The sequence below is a fragment of the Diabrotica virgifera genome, chromosome 7 (assembly GCF_917563875.1).
Source record: "Diabrotica virgifera virgifera chromosome 7, PGI_DIABVI_V3a".
Lineage (NCBI taxonomy): Eukaryota > Metazoa > Arthropoda > Insecta > Coleoptera > Chrysomelidae > Diabrotica > Diabrotica virgifera.
In genome coordinates, this window is record NC_065449.1 from 164,029,960 (window position 1) to 164,053,510 (window position 23,551).

The 23,551-nt window shown below is 33.6% G+C and overlaps 1 protein-coding gene across 1 annotated transcript in view; it reads left to right on the forward strand.

Annotated features, from left to right (window-relative positions):
- Nucleotides 1-14,224: 14,224 nt before the first annotated feature.
- LOC126888846 (putative sodium-coupled neutral amino acid transporter 11) overlaps nucleotides 14,225-23,551 on the forward strand; it is a 128,282-nt gene continuing 118,955 nt past the window's right edge. The window contains exon 1 of the mRNA XM_050657272.1: nucleotides 14,225-14,591. Coding sequence (XP_050513229.1) covers nucleotides 14,508-14,591 — 84 coding nt within the window. The 5' untranslated portion in view covers nucleotides 14,225-14,507. The remainder of the gene's footprint in view (nucleotides 14,592-23,551) is intronic.

Below are 23,551 nucleotides of genomic sequence, written 5' to 3' on the forward strand. Positions count from 1 at the left end.
TACAGTTTTATTCCTTGATGACGTGTCACATCAGAGCTCTGATTGAATTCCATAATCCATTTGGTTCATTTGTAAGGCACTCACTAATACGCTAAATAAATCATCGTCGATAATACTGAGCAGATTGAATTATCTGAGCGGTATAAAACGATAGCAAAAAAAGCCGGTAAAATGCGGCCTTTTTACGAATAGCGGGAGCGTCGATAGATTAGAGATGATTCTCGTTAGGAAGCTTTTGACGATCTGCCCCGGCGAGGGGTTCAAATGCGAGTCTCAACAATAACCTGGAGTTTCCAGAAAGGTTACATAAATACTACTTGAATTTTAAGTAATCAGTAGTACAGGGGCGTAACTAATTATTTTAGTGAGCCGTGTATAATATATTTATTGTACATATTGCCGGGGGCGACAGGCGAGAGAGATGGCCTATATCACCTCGAAGAGAGGGGATTGGCAAAGATGTGCACAACGATAAGAAATGTTTGAAGAAATTAGAGTTTATATACACAAGGGGTAACAACGATAAAATGGAGGAAAACGATAAGTTTTCCCCCTAGGGATAGATTTTAATCTTCCAGGGGAATCACAGCGATTTTCGTAATACCACGAAGAAAATCACCGTGAGTAGTGTGAATCTTGACAGTACGTACTAGACCATCCTTACCAGGCAATACATCTATTACCCTGGCAGTTGGCCATAAGAGTGGAGGAGTACCATCCTCCTTCAACAGAACCAAATCCCCGATCTTGACAGGGTCAGTAGGGTCGGTCCATTTATTTCTTTGTTGCAGGAGGCAAAGATAGTCTTTTTTCCACAATTTCCAAAATTGCTGTTGAATTTTACTAATACGCTGAAAAAGATTCAACCTATTTTCAGGTATCTCTGAAACACTTGGTTCAGGGGGCGCGGTTAAACTTCTTTGAACTAAGAAGTGAGCTGGAGATAGGAAAGCGAAGTCATTGGCGTCAGACGACATCCTAGTGATGGGTCTCGAATTTAGAATAGCCTCGATTTGGCATAATACTGTGTTAAACACTTCAAAGGTGAAGTGGGAATTTCCTATAATTCGATAGAGGTGATGCTTCACACTCTTTATTCCTACCTCATGGAGGCCGAATTGATGGGGGTTGCGGGGAACACCCATCTTGAAAGTTATGGAGTTTTGAGTACAGAATTCCTTAATCTGTTCCGAATTATTTTGATTTAAGAAAAAATCATAGAATTCGCGCATTTCATTTTTTGCCCCATGGAAATTTGTGGCATTGTCGCTCCAAATAATACTGGGCGTGGATCTTCTGGCAATAAACCTTTTCAGAGTAAGAATATAGGCTTCTGCGCTTAATCCTGTGACGAGTTCGATATGAACACATTTAGTGCTCATGCAAATGAAATAGGCTACGTATGCTTTGTAAAGCGGTGCCTTCCTCAAATGTGAGGACTTAATTAAGAAGAACCCCCCATAGTCCACTGAGACGACTTGGAAGGGTCTAGTGGGGAGTACACGATCGGGATGCATATCTGCCATCTGTTGAACAGAATTGGGTGTCATGAATCGGAAACAGTTTACACACTTACGAATTAAGCGTTTAATCTGTCTTAATCCGTCAATTGGCCAGTACTTCATTTTGACATACGAAAGTACTGTTTGCGCGCCTGAATGTAATAACTTATGATGAGCTTGAGTCAAGATTAGTTCTACAACTCGACATTTAGAAGGAAGTAGAATGGGGTGTTTTTGATTATACGATATGGGGGCGTGTCGGAGACGTCCTCCCACACGAATCAGCCCATCATTATGTTGTAGGAAGGGGTTGAGTTTACGAATGGCTTTATTGGTCACGAGTTTAGCATTTTTCAATTCAAGAATCTCTTTTTTAAAATAGATACTTTGGATATACCTGATGATCGCGTGATCAGCGATCTCCATTTCGGGTGGCGTCAAAATCCGTATCTCGTGGAGAGTTATTTATTTTCTTTTTAATATTACTGATGAATCTAAAAAGATAAGCGACAATTCTTTGAATTTTACGAAAAGAAGAAGATTTAGCGAATAGATTTTCAAAGGTGTCGTTGAGTTCGTGATTTGTTGCTATGTTTGAGACAACTAACTTCCTTAATTCAGGAAGATCATCCTGAAAATGAGGAATTTGATGAAGAGAAAAATCGATGGGATTGTCTCTAATAAAGCTAGGTCCGCATAACCAGTCTTCGGTGGTCTGGGGATTATCAAAGACATTTATCCCTCTGGAAGCGGGGTCAGCGATGTTTTCGTGACTTCTGACGAAATGGAAATCACAAGGAAAAGTTTCCAACAAGGAATTGACCTTTTGAATTCTGTTTTGTACAAAAATGTTCCAAATGTGTTTTTTAGAAAGTATCCAAGACAAGGCAATTGTAGAGTCAGCAAAGAGATGAGATGAAGATATACTCAAATTTTTCTTGAAGATGTGAAAAAGTCTATGAGCCAGAGTGACTCCCAACACTATTCCACAAAGTTCCAATTTGGGGATGGTGAGTTTATTTTTTAGCGGAGAAATTTTGTTTTTAGAAGCGATAAGCCGCGACGATACAGAAAAGTCTGAGTATGTCGCTTTGAGATACACACAAGTGCTGTATATTTTTTCCGATGCGTCGGTGAAAATAATTAATTGAACATCAACAACTTTCTTTTGTAAAAGTAAGCATCGAGGTACCTTGACCTCTTCTATAGTTTTGAATGTCGATAAGAGGTTTTGCCAATTTTTCATAATGATGGGTGAGTCAATGGGTTGATCCCAGTCCAATTTCTGGGACCATATTTCCTGTATCAAGAGCTTAGCGTTCACAAGGACAGGGGATAACCATCCTAGCGGGTCATACAAAGTAGCAATGTAGGAGAGAATAGTACGTTTAGTAACAACATTAGCCAATTTGAAGATAGGAGTTTTAAACGAAAAGTGGTCGTGTTCTGAATCCCAGAATATGCCTAAGACTTTATCAGATCCCGTGAAGTTAAGACTGACTTCAGAGACGGGATTTAAATTGTGTTGAGACAGAAATTCTGAAGAACTGCAGTTCCACTTGTGGAGGAGGAAACCATGGGTTTCTAGCAAAGAAGTTAATTGTTCGAAAAGACAATTTAATTCATGAAGACTGTCAGCACCGCTGATCAGGTCATCCATATAGATAGATTCTTGCAGAACACTAGTAGCAAGTTCGTGGGTATGTTTGTTGTTGTCAGCGATGTGCTTGATAACTCTTTGAGCGATAAATGGGCTACTTGGGAGCCCGAAGGGTAATCTTTGAAATTGATAGCACCGTAAAGGCTGCTGAATATTGTCCCTAAAGAGAAAATTTAACAGAAATGTTTCAGTGGGACAAATGGCGATTTGTAGGAACATAGCCTTGATGTCGCCTACTAGTGCGAATTTAAACTGACGAAACTTAGCGAGAATGTCAAAAAGTTCATGTTGGACGACATAACCTTTGTCTATGACGTCACTGAGGGAGATTCCCGTAGACGATTTATTGTTTGGATCGAAAACTATACGAGTGGAAGTAGTAGAGTTGGATTTGAAAACGGGAAAGTGAGGGAGAAAGTAATTAGGTTTACCTGAGTCATTTAGCATTTTTAACGGCACTTGAATTATTTGTCCGTTATTGAGATATTCCGATATAATGTCCTGATATTTTTCCAATAAATCAGGGTTGAGTTGAAAACGTTTCTCGAGACTGAGAAAACGTCTTTTTGCCGAGAGAAACGAATTTCCCATGTCTATATCTTCGATAGGGAGTTTGAGATTGAGTGTGGACTCATATCGTCCATTGGGGAGAACATTAACATGTTTTACAAAATTAATTTCAGCGGGGTGATCATTAATGAGATCGGTGTTCTGAGGAGCGGCTTCTTCCAGCTCCCAGAATTTTTGTAAATGATCGGATAGTTCCTCGTTGGACACTACCGGCTCATTTACGGCGGAAGGAGTGTTATGAGAACAACAAGTAACGAGAGAGTTTGAATAAAATTCCAAAGCCTTTTTAGTATTTTTCGACTTAAGAGCAAAGTCTGGAACTGACCCTGATATCGTGTACCCGAGTAGAGTGCGTTGAAGAACGGGAAGACCTTTTCCCAAACGAATTATTTCAGGTTGAATGATATCGTTATACAGGTCTGCACCGAGCAGGATACCAATTGGGGATGTTACATGGAACATCGGATCACCTAATGGTATCTCTGAGGGTATGTTTAGTTTGCTCGCCGAAATAGAAATTTGAGGAAGCGGATTTGTTATCTTTGGGAGTACAGAGCACGAGATGTCAAAAGGAACGTCGTTAGCGACAGCGAAAATTGTTGTATCTACAATAGATTGAGACGAGGATGAGGTGGAGTTAATTCCATTGATCCGTAATTTTCCATCTCTAGTGGTGAGTGACAGTTCCTTTACGAGGTCAGCACTAATAAATGAAACCTGTGAGGCCGAGTCTAAAAGTGCCTTTGCGAAGACCCTCTTGCCGCTAGGAGCGACAAGATAGACCTGGAGTGTGCTTAATAACACCAAATGATTATCAAGCGAGGCTGCAGATAGAGCCATTGAATGTGGAGTCGAATTTTGAAGATTAACTTCCGTTTCAGGAGCTCTAACATGTGAGGGCCCCTGTTGTGAATTACCCTGTGTATGGGAGTTATTTGAGATAGCGGTTTTATTATGATTATTTGAGTTGTGTTGGCCAACAGCCGCGGAAGGGTTACTATGACCCGTTTTGTCGAAATGGAGCAACGTGTGATGACGAGATTTACAAACTATGCAAGAGAATTTGGATTTACACTGATCGAGCATGTGAGACCCAAGACAATTAATACAAAATTTATTTTGTTTGACAAAACTAAAACGTTCTTTAGAATTCAACTGCTTGAACTGAGGACAAGAGTAGATCGAGTGAGAGTCGTTGCAATAGGAACATTTCTTAGGACCTAAGCGAGGCGAAAGGTTACTGGTAGAAGTGTCTGAGGCTAGGTGTAAAGAGTGTCTGGAAGTAGTAGTCGATTTTGGTTTTGATTGAGATTGAATATTCTCAAGATGAACAACGCGTGTCTCGATTTCCCCTAGAAAATGGACAAAATCAGGGGTAGCTTGGCTACCACCGGATTGGAACTCAAGAGCCCTAATGGTAGGTGCGTCGAGTTTCTGAGTAGCGATATGTATGAGAAGTAAATGCAAGAGATCTGAAGGGGGCCTATTCAAGTTCAATAGGGCCTTGAAATTATTTGACATGACCGTATGAAAATTTCTTAATTGTGAGTGATTTGCGTTTCCAGAAATAGGAGGCGCATCAAGAATTTGAGAGATGAGAGTTTTGATAAGCGATTTAGAGTTGGCGTACCTTTGTGTCAGGTTATCCCGGGCTATTTTGTAATTGTCACCTGTGAGTGGGATATGCTCGAGAAGCGTCAAAGGCTCGGAAGTTAGAAAACTTTTGAGGTAAATGAGTTTTTCCAGATCACTTAATGTAGTATCAGATCCTATTATTGTATCAAAGGTCTCAATGAATGAATTGTATTCAGTAACTAAGCCACTAAATGGTTTTAACTGAATACGAGGGAGGTTTACTGTTCGTTGCCTAGCCATAGACTGTGAGGTTAGAGAAGAATTAGGGTCAAATTGGAGGGAGGGGGTAGCAGTCACATTAGAACTTTCAATGACCTCTAACCTTTCTTCCAATAGAGAAATTGTATCCAAATATTTATCAAAAACCACAGAGGAATCAGTAGAGGGGGTAGGTTCCTCGGGGATCGTCTCCAGCACATTTTGAGCATCGCGGAAAAGTCCGTAAGAATGTTTGAGTTGTGAAATTATTTCACGAATTTTATATTTGTTTAGAGAATTAAGAGTTGTGGGAACCGAATCAGCCAACTTGGTTATATCAAGTTTTGCGGTGAGCCTCTGTCGGTTATATTTTGATCGGTCAGCCATGTTGCGAGAATGTGAGATTAGATAGATTATTTGCAAATGTCTAAACCTATAAATCGATGCGAAAATGAGAGAATATGTACAATATATTATATATTACACGTTTAATAGTGTGAGATTGGCTTAATAGTATCACCCTGTATGAGCGCAGATTAGTATATGAAATGCAAAACTATAAAATTTCAAAATATATGCAATTTTCCAAAATGGGTATTTTTCAGCAAGTGTGAGACACCCTTAACAAGTATTTAAATTAATTAAATTGAAGGAAAAAACAATTATTTATTTTCTATAGTTTTCTAGAAGTGTAAAATGAGCTTAAGCGAAGCTAAATGTAGCAAAAACTTACAATTTATGCAAGAAAACAAAATTATTTTTAATAATTTTTGTAACCTGTGAACCAGGCTTAATCGGATTCAAAATTATAAATTTAATTTAAATCAAAAGGTTGAACAAACAATGTTAAAATTATAACACCCGTACTATCAGCCAAGAAATGAGTACACTTTTTGTATACTATAAACAGAAAAATATATTTACGAAAATAAAATAATGTAATATATGCAAATATTTTTTCATACAAACAAAACGACTCCTTTATTTGAACAAAGCAAGTAGTTTCTGAAATTGCACGTGTAGACCGGGCTTAACAACCTACCAGCTATTGTAGAGACGTGCTGGGTTAAATACTGAGAATTTGAGTGCAGAAAGAGAGGAATATTTTATTTTTGTGCCGGGGCGGCGTGGCTTGGAAATTTCCAAATGCAACAGAAAGACACTATAAATGAAAAACCGTTATTCTCAGAATAGAGATTATCAAAATATGCAAATACGAAGGACCTTGAGGATTTAATTAATAAATAATTAATATGATACGGCTCGATGGAACAGAAATGTTTAGGCAATACGTAAAGTATCCTTAACAATAGTAACCTATACTTATTGTACGGTTATAGAGTATATTCCCATAGGTAAGCTGGTTAAGAGTAGATAACGATTTTTCATATGTAATTTAAAGTATTATCTGCATAAATGGCACAAAGAATATTTGCTACGAGAGGTATATGGTTCAAAATGCATACAGTATCACGACTAATAAGTTATGTTCACATACATGTAGAGTACTTACAGTTTTATTCCTTGATGACGTGTCACATCAGAGCTCTGATTGAATTCCATAATCCATTTGGTTCATTTGTAAGGCACTCACTAATACGCTAAATAAATCATCGTCGATAATACTGAGCAGATTGAATTATCTGAGCGGTATAAAACGATAGCAAAAAAAGCCGGTAAAATGCGGCCTTTTTACGAATAGCGGGAGCGTCGATAGATTAGAGATGATTCTCGTTAGGAAGCTTTTGACGATCTGCCCCGGCGAGGGGTTCAAATGCGAGTCTCAACAATAACCTGGAGTTTCCAGAAAGGTTACATAAATACTACTTGAATTTTAAGTAATCAGTAGTACAGGGGCGTAACTAATTATTTTAGTGAGCCGTGTATAATATATTTATTGTACAGCCACTAACCAGTCCTAACGCCACCTGATGCGTACATATGGAAAATGCTGAAGGAGGCAGACCGATCTACCGTCTGACATTGTGAATTAGAATTAAATATTTTTCATGCCAGAGGGCACCTTTACCATCTGTTTTGTCGGGAACGTCATCGTAAATGATGATTGCAAGGCTTCAAGGCTATAACATGTATATCTACTAAATATATAGATAATCATAAACATTTCAATATTCATTTCAAGACTGTTCATTGTGCTGTATACTGTACTTAATTAAAAAATGAAATATTGATTAAGTAGCTGCATTCAAGTTATAACTATTGATCGATAATGAAACTTGGAACTTTCAAAAATTGTTTATTAGCACAATACGAAATTTAAGATATATTGTATGAAGCGCACGATTTGAAAAACATGGAACCATTCAATGAAAAATTAGAAAAATAAACGCATTTGGTTAACTAATAAAAATAAATATAAAAAAACCATATAATTTTCTACGATCAAAAGTAGTAAAAAATTCCTCTGTTTTATATGTTTATTTTTCAATACAGAATTACAAAATAGTTATTTTTAAACTTTGGACAAATATATAACCTACAAGACAATTATTATATTTAACTATAGCATAGAAACTAAATTATGGATGTTACAACTGTTTTATTTTACAATTTTATTCTTATTAAACATTTTATGATTATCAAATAACCAATAAGGATTTAGCAACCTGTGCAAGAGACGTCGAGCGAAGTAGGTTTTGTGTAAATCCGTGACTGCATAAATATAATGTCAATAATGTGTAATAATTGTTTAAATTGAAACAAATTAAGGCAGTGCATTAATTTTTTAACTGATTTCTGTGCAATTTATTTAGGTATAAGGAATTTAAATTGATTAGTAGGTATTAATTAAATACAGTTTAAAATTTATCACATAGGTACCTATTATAATTAATCGTCGTTTGGAAATTGTGATTTTTATTTTTAGGAAAAACTGTGCTTGTAGAAAAAGTATAGTGTGAAACACGTGCAGAAAGGTAATTTCTCACTCGTTTGAATTGCGGCACTCGCTTGCGCTCGTACCGCAACTTTTCAAACTCGTGAGAAATTAGTACCTTTCTGCACTTTTTGCACAATATACTATTTCCTAACAAGTGCAGAAAGTCATTCTTTTCCGCACGCGACTGCAGTTTGCCGAACGACGCGAAGCGGGAGTTCGGCAAGCAGTCGAGTGCGGAAAAGAGACTTTCTGCAAGAGTTAGGAACAATATTTTTTCTAAGAGTCTTTAAAAAATTACCAAATCTTAATAAATTAACTTAGTTAATATGAAAATACATACACAAATTAATTCTTTGACAAGGTTGTCAAAACCAAACTTTCAATATAATTAGTTAGCATGAACGACGGTCTTGGTTTCCATGACGATGATTCAAAACGACTGTTATTGTCTACCGATTTGACTTTCGAATATTATGTCAAAATAATTTTATTTCATCGAATGGTCGCGTTAATTTCATTAAAACAGGAACACAATAAGATATATTTGAAATAAATTAGTAAATAATACCTAAATATTAGTTTATTGCATGTATTATAATTACTTTAAAGCCATATTAATATATCTAAATTAACACGCGTGCGGAAAAGTAAAAAACCACGTGCGGAAAAGTAACACGCGTGCGGAAAAGTAACACGCGTGCGGAAAAGTGAAACTTTCTAAACTAAAATGCGTGCGCGAAAGTAGACATTTTTGCACGCTCGTAGAAAAAATTTTTTAACACTTTTGAAAAGCTAGAGATTTTTCGAAAATTTTGAAAGTTTTGAAAAAACTGGCATAATATTTATGTTTCATGGACCTTAAGAAGGCATTTGACAGATTAAATGACGTTATTCCATTTATTGTACGCAAGAGAGGTGCCTCTAGGAATGATTAAAACGATAGAAAATATCTACCAGAACAACATAATACATACATACGATACATACAGACATACGATGTTTAAGTACAGCTAATATTGTTGCAAAAGTACTGAATGGAAACTACATAACACCGGATGAAGACATAGAAGAAAGTTGGAGGAAGATCAGAGATAATATTAAAATGGCAGCCACGGAAGCACTTAAAGAACGTAAGATAAGCAAACATATACGAAAGAAAAAGAGAACACAATGGTTCTGTGAAGAAATAAAAATAAAATGCCAAGAAAACAAGAAAATCACCTATAACACAAGTCCAAAAGAACGAGACAAACATATGAAGAATATAAGAGAGTAGAAAATGAATTAAACTCCATAGTAATAAGGAAGAAAACAGAACATTGGGAAGCATTTTCAAAAGAGATGGAGCACGACTTCTATGGGATGCAAAAGGAAATGTGGAAAATGATAAGAGGTCAAAGAGTAGAGATGAAGGACTTGATAGAAGTAAAACATATTGATACAAATACATGGACAACTTACCTAAAAAAACCTCTATCAAACAGCTAATCACGAAGAACTGAAAACATAAGGATTAGAATCAGATAAGCAAACAGAAATTAAAGAGGAATATATAAAGAACTCTTTAAAAAAGATGAAAAATCGAAAAGCTCCCGGGAAAGATGGAAAAGCTAATTAACTTTTAAAATACGGAGGAGATAGACTTCACAAAGAACTGAATATCCTTATAAGTAAAATAATAAATACAGGAAGAATTCCAGAAGAATGGAAAACCACTCAAATAATAGCGTTATTTATGAAAGGTGATGGGGCAGACCCAGTAACTATAGAAGGGTACATATATTGAGCACTATACTGAAACTCACAAAGGATTTAGAACTGGAAGATCATGTAACGATGCAGTTTTTGTGATAAGGCAAATAGCGGAGAAATCATTAGAATATACCAAACCAGCCTTTTTCTGTTTCATAGACCTAGAGAAAGCTTTTGATAAAATCCAATTAAAAGATGTGATACACCTAATATATGACAACAATTTACCTCTGGATTTCATAAAACTGATAGAAAACATATATGTAAGAAATAAAATAGAAATGAAAGTCAATGGAATAATAACAGAACCCATAGAAACAAACACAGGAATCAGGCAAGGAGATTAACTAAGCCCTATACTGTTTAACATAATGTTGGATGCAATAATAAAACAAGTAAAAAAAGAGGGTACAAAATGGGAGATAGAGAGATAAAAATACTCTGTTACGCCGATGACGTCGTGTTAGTAGCAGAGTGCGAAGACGATCTACAAAGATTACTGCACGAATTCAACATTAACGCAAAAGAAATGAATATGAAAATATCAGCCCAAAAAACAAACAGCTTAGTAATATCCAAAGAACCTATAAGATGCAAATTGGAGTTAGACAATCAAATTTTACAACAAGCAATGACTTTCAAATACCTGGGAATTAATCTATTAATCTAAATAATCAAAAGATGGAATGACAACTTAGGGGCAGAATGATAGGCACCGTTGAAGAAAAACAGGCAGTAGTGCCTATATAAAAGAAGAAGAAGAAGAAGAAGTAGAACAACATAATAAAACTAAAAGTAGATGAACAACTAACTTACCCAATTGTGCGTGCAATTAGATAAAACTGGGAGACTCCCTGAGTCCTCTATTGTACAACCTAATCATGGATGAAATAATAGAAAAAGTAAGAACTAAAAAAGGATACCAAATGGGAGAAAAATCACTTAAAATAATTTCCTATGCAGACGACGCAATACTAATCTCTCAAAGTGAAGATGACTTACAATGTATGCTGCACAAATTTGATATAACCGCTAGAAAATTTAACTTATTTAATTTAGATGTTAATTTTCTCAAAAAATACCAAATGCATGGTTATAACAGCAAATCTAATAAAATGTAAATTAGAGCGGAATAGAATAGAATAGAATAGAAATATGCTTTTCCGTAAATCGCCAGGAAATTTTGACATTCCTGTCAAAATTTCTTGAAGAAAAAGTCAGGACTTCCTTACTGTAAGGAAATGTCATTTCCTTACTGTAAGGAAATGATATTTCCGTACAGTTGTTAGTGTTCTATTTATAAGCGTCAAGTTTGACAATTCAACCTCAATACGTTTCCATAGTAACCCAAGTAATTTTATTAGGAATTTCAAAGCACCATTTATTTGGGAATAAAATTATCGCGTTTTTTTTAAATCAATCAATATCTGTCGAATTTTAAACGATTTGCGGAAAAATAGTATGTTTACCTCGTAGGAAAAGCCACATTCCTGGACTCTGTGTTGCTAAGTCTCGGCTTGCGCCTCGACTTAGCAATCTTCACAGTCGTCCAGGAATGTTAAGCTTTTCCTACCCGGTAAACAATGTACTATTATTGTCACTGAAAATACAAATTTTATGGACAAAGCTTAATTAAAGTCAGAAAAAATAAATAAATAATATCTAACAATAACAATAACAAATACAATTTTCTGAAATTTGATAAATCGTCAATATAAAAAAAATATACATAAATACAAAATATAAGTTAATAAAGTAAAGAAAAAAAAACAAAATCGATATATTTGCAACAATTTATAGAAATTGCAAAGTGAATATACAACAAAGTAAACTATTTATAGACATAGGCACTAATAAGTTTAAGCTGCTGCATGTGACACCCAAATATAGATAAGTTTGGTTACTTGTACATTACTTTAGTCATTAAGAAACTCTTCTACTGAATAATATGGTCTTTTAGATAGATGAGCTTTTGTCATTTTACGGAACTTGGGGAAAGATGTTGCAGATTTGAGTTGTAAAGGAAGATGGTTGTATAGTTTTTTTGCGGAATATAATATAGATTTCTTTACTAACTCAGAGGACGGGATCGGTAAATAGACATCAAAATTTGAATTTCTGGTGGAGTAGCCATGACGAGGCCTTGCTCGAAAGACCTGCATGTGTTTACGAATTAAGCAAACAGTTTCTAAAATATATAAAGATGTAAGGGTTAAAATGTCGTGATCTTTGAAGTAACTTCTGCAATGTGTTGTTCTTCTGAGGCCAAACAGATACCTTATTGCTCTTTTTTGTAATTTAAAAATAACATCTAACTGGGCAGCTGTACTAGAACCCCAAAAAGGAAGACCATATCGAAGATGAGACTCGAACAAAGAAAAATATGTTAGTTTAGAAGATGCTAAATTGAGTTCTTTCGAAACAGATCTTATAGCATAGCAGGCTGAGGCGAGTTTCTTACTTAACACATCGATATGAAGGGACCATTTGAGGTTGCTGTCTAAAAAAATACCAAAAAATTTTACAGAATCAACGGTAGAGATCTGGCTGTTATTAACAAGCAGGGATTGAAGAGCACTTTTATAGGATAATGCTACTGTCTTATCCACGTTAAAAGAGAGTAAATTAGAGTCAGACCAGGTTTTTATCGTAAGCAAATCAGAAGTTATAGTTGCATGAAGAGATGCAATAGTTGAGTTGCTCCAAGTGATACTGGTATCATCAGCAAAAAGAAAAATTTTTCCATCGATTTTTAAGTTAGTGATGTCATTTATAAAGATAAGGAACAGTAGAGGACCCAATACTGAACCTTGTGGTACTCCACATACAATGTTTTTGAGACTAGAGTCAGTATCATTTGCTCTAACTATTTGTTTCCTATTATTCAAGTAAGATTGGAACCAATTCAAAAGAAATACCTCGAATCCCATAGAAATTTAGTTTTTTAATCAAAATGTCGTGATTTACACAATCAAAAGCTTTGGCATAGTCAGTTTTGAAGAGTCGGACAATAGAACAAGTGATGGGGTTTAAATATCTAGGCGTCACACTATCCAGCTATGGAAAGCTCGAAACTGAAGTGGAAGATCAAGTGAATAAAGCAAACAGAGCCACAGATTGCCTGAATGAAACATAGGCGTAACCAGGATGATCCTAAGGGGGGGTTACAACTACCTGAAAGGGGGGTTACAACTACTGGAAGGTCTCTGAGGGCTATGGTGTTACGCGTATAGAGCTCAAAGTACATCCCAATGGGGGGTTATAACCCCCAAAACCCCCCTGGTTACGCCTATGGAATGAAACAATATGGAAAAATAAAAATATCGGACAATCACTGAAAAGCAGAATTTACAAAACAGCCATAACATCAATAATGCCATACGCGGCAGAAACACGACCTGATACAGAAAGAACGAAAAGAATGCTAGAAACAGCAGAGGTAAAAACCCTTCGAAAAATCGATGGTAAGAAACGGCATTAGTAGAATGGAACGACCACATAAGCTGAATGACAACAAATATAGTAATAAGTACGGCGAGAGACGGTTCCCCAATATTAAGACGATCAGTAGGAAGACCAAGAAAAGGATGGAATGACAACTTACTGGAGACATATTGAAAAATAGACAGAGTCATGTCTACACAAAAAGAAGAAGAAGAAGATCAATGTGAAACTTACCAGCTATATATGCAGGAGACACAGGAACAATTTTATTATAGTCTTACACTATATGTAAAATATAAAATAAAAAAAAAAACAAAACAAAACGAAACAAAAAAAAAACAAAAACGGTATATTTCAAATACCTATGTTGAAATAGTCAAACGGTCAAGCAATGTATTATTTTAATTACTACAGAGTTAAAAACAGTATCTACATTATAAATTGCAAAACAATAGATTTTTATATGTATACGTATATTAAGAAAATATATTAAAAAAATATTGGTTATTTTTTTATTATTATTAAATTTATCATAATTTGAACGAGTCACCTATGGTGGAAACATCTAACCTCGACTTCCTTCCTGCTTTCAGTCGTCCCCTCGTATACTACAGTAATAATCGTCCCGAGTAAGCGCATGATTCTCGCTGCAATCGATATTACTACTCAAAGATCCAATTTCATTCACATTATCCAGTTCCGTCCTTGCTAACATTTACTTTCCCGTTTTTCTCAAGAAATAATGCATTTTCTTCCCATCACTCCGATTTGTCGCATCTGTAAAAACTAAAAAAAATCCAACGGTGTTAATAAAATGTTGTGTTAGATTGCCGAAGTAGAAGACAAAATGCTGGCTACAGGGGGTATGAACATGAATGAAAAGAGTTATATTCTGGAGGGTACAGGACGAAGGAATTTATCGGAAGACCGGGTAAGTAGGTCAAGATTCTGTCAATTAAAAAACAATTAATTACGTGATGATATTGCGTTATATCTTAGTAATTAAAAATATGATGTAAAACTGTATAGCCTGCATTTTTACCTAGACACAATTTTAAAGTTTTTATATAACAAAATATCAAAATATGTTACTAGATTGGAAAGCTGATTTTTTTTTTATTTTAAACTCCGTATACTCAGATTGCTTGTTGATATTACATCATATTATTTATTTATTTATTTGCTTCTTTACTCTTTAATTATTGTAATTTTGTTAGTTTGTTAATATATTGTTTTCACCAAAATTGTTTCACAAATAGTTTCTACTGCAACTAAAGTATTAATTTCTTACTCCTTTGGTCATGCCCTTTTCAATTATTATTATATTTGAATACACATTTTAAATAATACAGTCGAACCCGCTTATTAGAATCCCTGTTATAGGAATATCCCGGTTTATGGGATATAAATTCGAGTTCCCGAAACGTTTCCATTTACTCCTTAATAAATTTATCCTTTTATTGGAATAGGTTCTAATTAGATAATACCGCTTATTAGCATATTTTGCAGGTCAACGACTATTTTTTTTTACAATTTTACTAAAAATTTAAATTATGTTTGGTTATTATGGTCAGTCGTCAAGGATTATGGATTAGATATTATTAGGGTAATAAATATTTATTACTTTGTTACGAGTACCAATTCGATTTTTAGCCGACAAATGCATGGGTCATAAAGTAATTTTTATTTGTCTACACAAAGGCACTGTTGCCTGCTATAAAATCGTTAGAAGCAGTTTATTTAGAATTCACCCAGAGAGGCTTATGGCTTTGTTAAATTCAATTCATCCATTTCTTGCCGCCAATAAAAGTTCCATTCAACCAATGGATTAAGGATGACCGCACGGATTAACAACAAAAAGCTATAATTACCGATAATTTCTCAAGAAAAAATAAGTAATTTTGTTATATGCATTTTAATAAGAAAATATTTACATATCTACATATTGCATACATTTTATATTAATTACCTACTGCTACTGTATTCATTCACATATATAATATAATGTAATTTGGTATTTAACACATACATAGATAAGTAGTAGTTACACTACTGTATTATTGACGTAAAAAGACCTAAAACCATTTACATATACTGATTATGTAGGTGTACATATATGATATACATATTGGCATAGTATGTAAATAATATTATTACGTATATTCGGTACACTTATTTCGACTAGCCACCAATGATCGGTTATTAGAATATCCCGGTTATAAGAATATTTTTGTCTGGTACAAAGGCTATTCCAATAAGCGGGTTCGACTGTATTATAATTTTCTTGCCTACACTTTTCTCTACTTTGTTTTTTCTTGTTACACGTTTCTACTAAAATATTTTCCACCTAAGAAGACCGCTTTGCAATTAAATGCTGATAACTTTATTACTAGCGGACCAGATAAGCGGCGATATATTTTACACTATCTGTATGAATAACATTTTACTGGTCTGTTGTGTCAATCAGCACTACTCAACAAGTTTTCGTTTATTCGTTTTAATATTTTATTGCAATACTACGGAATATACAGTGCGCTGGAATAAGAGTTACCCCCTTATAAGGAATAAGACAGGTCGATTTTTAAAATATACATAGTATATTATAGCATTAATGTTTCGAACTTTACGCGGTCCCTCTTCAGGTGACAGTGATAACTTTGATTTTTTTAAATGGGAAAGTACATAATGTGACACCTCATTTAAAAGCTTTATAAAGACTATTACAAAAATTTATAATACTTTATTCCTTCTTGAGACCGTCGTCGGCGCAAAATTTCGGTCGAAATATTTTGAAATGTATTCATTTTTTTCGAATCCTGAGAGAACTAATAAGTATTTTTGAAAAATTGAAACGCAGAATGAAATAATACAATATTATCGAGGGTCAAAAGTCCCTGAGAATTTCTATAATGATTATTTTAATAAGTCACAGGGGTAAAAAAAAGAAAATTTAGTCGGTTTTTTTATTTAAAATATATCATTCAAAAGAAATTTTTGTTTATTCTAAGGGACTTTCAGCTGTCGATAATATTGTTGTCTTTTATTCTGCGTTTTAATTTTTCAAAAATACTTATTAGTTTTCTCAGGATTCGAAAAACATGAATGCGCTTAAAAACAACTCGATCGAAATTTTGCGCCTACGCTCTTAAAAAGGATTAAAGTATTACACATTTTTGTAATTAGTATTTGAAACGCTTTTAAATAAGCTATCACATGATGTACTTTCCCATTTAAAAAAATCAAAGTTTTGCCTGTCACCTGAAGAGGGATTGCGTAAAGTTCGAAAAATTGATGGTATAATATACTTTCATTGTTTTAAAAATCGACCTGTCCGAGTGTTTTACTTATGTGCTAAAAATAAATAAGTTAGTAAGGGGTGTAACACTTATTCCAGCGCACTGTATCTTATTTAAACAATGAATTAACATGTTAATTTTTGTTAATTTCTTGTGACTTATCGTGTAATGTAGGTTTAGCCAATAGTCAAAGTTATGCCTTTACAAAACCATATTATTTAAAAAAATATAAGGAGTACCATGTGTCATAATTATTGTAATCTCCTTTATACAAGTAAAAAAACATTGTTTAGTAAATATGTATTTCTTAAATCCACCCAGTCATTGGAAAATGATTCATGGTATTTAAAAATATCTATTAACGACACTGTTACTATCAACGACACTGTTATCGACAAAGTCGATCAAATTCAAACTTGTCATCATATTACACTTTTGTTTATCGTTAAAAATTAAATGATGGTTGTGAATTGTATTGGTGTTATTTAATATTTTTAGCAAAATACATAATCAGCAAAAATCTTATTTAAAACATGCGAACCGTTTTTGCAATCATTACACTTGTTTAAACCTTTTGTTTTGTTGAAATCTCGGAAGTGATTTAGTGCCAGTTTGTTTCGAGGTTATATTTAATACAGTGTCTGTAGAAAGTAAAGTCCTGGATGTATTTTATTCAAATTTGGACATACCAGCAACTTGTCAAATATTTTCCAATTTTACTGCATGCACAACCATTCGTATAATTTTTATTCTACGCAAAATAGAGATCTTAATGAGATTTGATGTCGACAAATAATTTCGAGTATTCGAAATATTCCGTCCCACTTCTTTTAACACGCCCTGTATATACATATTATATTCATTTTATTTGCCTTTAATATAGTAAAATCCAATATTCCTACTGAACATAAAATAAAAGAAATTAAATATTTTTACTTTTCAACCGATCGGAATTAAATATTAACGTCCCACTGTTTGAGACCCACTGATTATCTCTTAATTGCATATAGGCCGTCATAGGGTAAAAGGACTTTATATCAATATTATTCTTCTTATCGTTATATCAACTACACATAATTTCAAAAATTATGCATCTCTTAAAATTAAGCTCATTTTCATAGTTTATATTTGTTCGTGAACAGATTAACGGATTTCGCTAATTCTTTTTTAATTCTTTATATTTTTCTTTGGTATTTACACAGTTGGGCAAAGGATTACTTAAACTTCTCTTTTGAACATATAAAGATAAAATATATATGTTTTTTCTGATGTTAAGTTTGAGACACCCTGTTGTGAGGACGAGGTATTATTAGGGATGTAAAATTTCCGGGAAGATTCAAACTCCGGAAAGTTTCCGGAAACTTTCCAGGAATATTGGAAACTTTCGGAAACTTATGGAAATATTGTACTTTTTCTTGTTAGCCTATTGTATGTTAGTGTGTATTGTATGTATGTATGTTGAATGTCTATTATTGTATGTTAGTTCTGTAAAAATGTTTTCTTTTTTGTCAATAAACTTGGGATAGTTGTTCAATATTTTGTCCATACACAAGAAAAGAATCAAGTAAGTTGGCAGCATAGTGCACAGGCTTCACTGCCATTTTTTCCTTTTTTTTCTAATTTAGATATAAGCCTTCCTTTTCCTCGGGCTTACTTACTGATTGAAAGTAATGGAATATTCTCGGTAAAAATATTTGCTCTGTCCTTAAATGCCTCGACAACCTGGGATATTTTAAATATATTGCCTTCCAATAAAGTAATCCATTTTACAAATATTATATTGGTCTTAGCAAAACTGCTACTTTTTGCAACTGTATTCAAAATATTTCATCATCCAGACTGTATTATTTAAAATTTCGTGAAAATTTTAAATTTTCTCCCTCTATGACCATAAGTATTTGTAAAGCACTTTCAAACACAATAAGGCTATTTTACAATTAAGGATTGAACCCGATCTAGTTTTTACAGGACATTTTTATGATATAACTTTGTACTATTGTAGTTTTGAAGCTAGTTGTATTAAATCGGGCAAGATATATGTTGGAATTAGTTACCTTTTTAACAATTTCTTTTCAACATGCCTCAACATTTTTAAGAGAATGTAGGTTCATCAGACACCAGAAAACTTAATAAATTAGAAACACAGGAATATGCTTCAATAAAATTATATTTGTTTTTTATCGATCATTTTGCCTTTGGCAAAATGATCCATTGGTGCTGCATTGTCTGTAACAATCCCACAAATTTTTTCTGGCCGACTTCCTTTATATTATATTATTTATTATATCTTGTGAAAGATATTCAGCTGTGTGCCTTTCACAATCTGTAAAAAGTGTTAAGCATGCACATTACTAGTTCAGGGGTTGTCAAAGCAGCGTTTATACACCGCTATAAATCGCAGAAATGTATTGATATCAATCGAGTTGCTCCAATGAATCGTTAAGTGTAAACTGTACATTGCAGCGATTTATCGGACTCGGGGGATTGGAGTTGGTACCGGATTGCATCCATTTATTTTAACGATCGAGTTGTTTCAGTTTATAAGGCAGCGTTCAGACACAGCGATAAATCCGTGCAATTTATCGATATCAATTTTATCAATTTATCGTTGTGTGTAAACGGTACATCGCAGCGATTTATCGCGATTGGAATTGGATTGGAGTTGGTACCTATCGGATTGCATTAATTTATTGTAACGATAGAGTTGTTTCAGTTTATAACCAATCGCGACAATATAACGCAGCTTCTAAACAGCTTTATAAAAATCAATAAATCGCAGCAATTTATCGTCACAATAAATTGCTAGCATTTATCACAGCGACTAAACGCCAATTAATTGATGGAAACAATTTATCGCTGCGTCTAAACAGCTTTAAAAAAAATCAATCAATCGTAGCAATTTATCGTCACAATAAATTGCTCGCATGTATCGCGGTGTCTAAACACCATTAAAGTTAATAACATATGGGTTTCTTATATTTGACCAGCCATCACACTGAATGTCTAATGTAAATGCTTTTTATTCTCAAAAGTTCTCGGAAATATTATGGAAAATTCTCGGAAACATTCTTGAAAGTTCTCGGAAATATTCTCGAGAATTTTTCATTGAAAGTTTCCGGGAATATTCGCGGTCAGGAGAATATTTCCATTTCTTATAGGCGTATTATACACCGAAATCGTATTATCGCCTTATGTTTTATGAACATTTTGTTTTTTGAATGCCCCTAATATCTTTAGAAACAAAGAAATTAGACTGTTTTATTCTTTAACTTGACGTGTTTTAACTGAAACAAAACTAAATTAACCATAAAAAATAACAGTTAATAAACCTTTAAATCAAAAAGGCACATAAGATTAACAATTATGATCGACACCTTAAGAGTTTAGCTATCGACCAAGTGAGCGGTACGCACAGCGTAACATAAGAGAGATGAGATTGTTTAAGGGAGGCTCTGTCATGTTTTGGGATGGAATTTCCTTGAGAATAAGTACGAAATTGGTGTCTACGTGGAGGCTCTTTAAAGAGCGAGAGATACATTGCACATATAACTTTAGTCGAGGAAATGAAGCATTTTGGCTCGCAATTTTTTCGTCCAGCATGGATTTACTTGAAATTTTCACAGAACGTAGGGAATAGTTCAAGGATCATTTTCTATATCATGCCGCTGTACGCTAAAACCTTGGGGGTGGTTGCCACCCCATCTCGGGGGCGGGAATTTTTTATTACATTTTAACCATGTAAATCGATGTAAAAAGTAATTATAAGAAAAAAATGTTTTTTACATTTTCTTCGTAAAACTAATATTTTTCTAGTTATTCGCGCTTGAAAGTAACAGTTTTTCGATGAAAAAATCTTTTTTCGATGAAAATTTTTTGAGAATACCTCGAAAAATATGCATTTAATCAAAAAAACTGTAGATATCAAAATTGTATCTTTTAGTAACACAAATCAATTTCTTTTTCTGTAATATCTTTAAGACCAATACAAACCGAGATACGGCATGTTAAAAGTTAGCTTTTTTCGTCAAATGCATATTTTGAAATATTCAAAGTAAAATAACCGAAAAACTTTGCATTTTTCGAGGAAAACTTAAATAATCTTATTTCAAGCATACAGTTAGGCCTTTCCAAAATTAACAATAAAAAGTTCTAGCCTGAAAATTAAGCGACTTATGATCAAAAAAATGTCGGTACCGGCTTTTCTGTATGAAAAAATAAGTGAAAACAACCCCCTAACTACCCTCCTAATTAAAAATTGGTCTTCACCTTTCTGCAATTCCTTTTATACTTGTATTATAAATACACCCAAGAAGTTTGACCTATTTAAAAGGCCTAATTTTAGAAAAATTGGAGTTTAAAGAAAAATTTATTTTTTGGAATTTCCCATTTTTTACCATTTACTTCAAAATATCGCCTAAAATACTGGAGACACGAAAAAAATGATGGACCACTAAATTGAAGCTTTTTTAATAGCTAAAACTCATTTGTGCATAGATTTTCATTACAGTGAACAGTTAGCGAGATATAGCTGTTTAACACCTCTATTTACTAGCAAACACCCCCTTATTCGAGCCCTTTAAACCCACCCTAATTAAAAACTAGGGGATCTAACGGAATTTAGTTTAAACAATCTTATAACTCTTCAAAACTACTACAAAGTCATTTTTGAAAAAAAAAATTATCGCCAAAAATAAAGGAGCTATGTTTATAAAACGAATTTTTTTTTTCGAAAAATTCGGATAGTCCGCTTATGGATAATTTTCAATGTATGTATAATACCACAGAACCGGTTCTTATACTGAAGATGACTTAAAACTATTTGTATTTGTATTTGTACATATTTGTAAATTCGTATTTTTGTGTAAATAAATGTTTTTGTAATTCTTTAATTCTACTTTTTTTTCTGTATAGATCTATTAAAATATCTACTTATAAAAACTTTAATGTTATTAAGGGTAGTTTTTAAGGGTTGAAATATTATGATATTATATCCTAAAGTATAAAACAATCATTATTTAACCAATCAAAACCAAATTTTACCCATATTAAAGTTTACAATGTTTTTATATAATTTTTGACAATATGGGGTAGTGTACACCCCTATAAATAATCAACGCCCTTAAGCATGATATAGAATATGAAGTACAGGGTAAGATGATCCTAATCCAAAATTTTTATGTAAATCGATGCAAGCCGAAATTATTCTTTTAGGATAAGTAAATTTTTTATATATAGCTCCACGGGTGGTTTTAAGGGTTGAAATATTATGATAGTATATCTTAAAGCATAATAAAACAATCATTATGTAACTAATAAGAACCAAATGTTGACAATATTAAAGTTTAAAACGTTATTTTATAATATTTTAGAATTAGGGATAGTTTTCACCCTTAAAAAACCAAAAGCGTACAACGGCTCAATATAGAAAATGAACTAGAGGGTGTAATGAGCCTAATCCCAAATTTTTGTACAAATCGATGCTGGACGAAAAAATTGCGAGGTTTAGCCATTTTTTCAGCTTTATTTCCTCGACTACTTCCTGTGAACACTTTTTTACTTTCGCGGTATATATAGAAAATAATTTCATCTTAGTGTATAAGAGATGGCCTGCTCACTTATCGCATGTCCTCAGTTAAAATACATATTAAAGATTAATACTGTGTAGTTTCTTTGTTATTAAAGATATCAGAAAAAATAAAAAATAAAATGTTCAAAAAATATGAGATCATAACATAATTTTGATATATGCCCACCGTTGTACTCTTTCCTCCCTACAGGGTGTCTCAAACTTTTGTTTCAGTTAAAAACATGTTAATGTAAGAGTAAGTGAAAGATTTGGACTTCAAGTAAATATATCAAAAACTAAATTTATGATCATCAGCAAAAATAAAATTAGAGACGCCCAACTACTAATCAATGATACACCAGTGGACCGAGTAAAACAGTATAACTATCTTGGAACAATAGTAACGAACAATGGGATCACTCACAAGAAATAAAATGTAGAATAGAGAAGGCTAGGACTGCATTCAATAACATGTCCAAACTCTTTAAAAGCCACAACCTTAATCTGGAGATAAAAATAAGGCTCCTACGATATTACATCTTCTCAATATTGTATTACGGAGTTAAATCCTGGACACTCACTGAAGCAATGGAGAAAAAACTTGAAGTCTTCAAGATGTGGCTATATAGGCGAATCCTAAGGATATCATGGACGGACAAGATAACCATCGAGACCGTTTTACAAAGAGTTGGCAAAGAAAGAGAGGTGATGTATACCATTAAAAGGGGAAAGTTAGAATATCTCGGACACATAATGAGAAACGGCACTAAATACAGATTACTGAAGGTAATCCTTCAAGGTAAAGTATTTGTAAAGCGAGGAATTGGGAGAAGAATAATATCATGGTTAAAGAACCTGAGGAAATGGTTCTTCACAACAACAACTAATCTATTTAAGGCATCAGTTAATAAAATAATTATAGCCAGAATGATCACCAATATTGGAAACGAATACGCACTATAACAAAAAGAAAACACATGTTCCAGAATAAAACCGTCTACTTTATTTGTTTCTAAAGATATCAGGGAC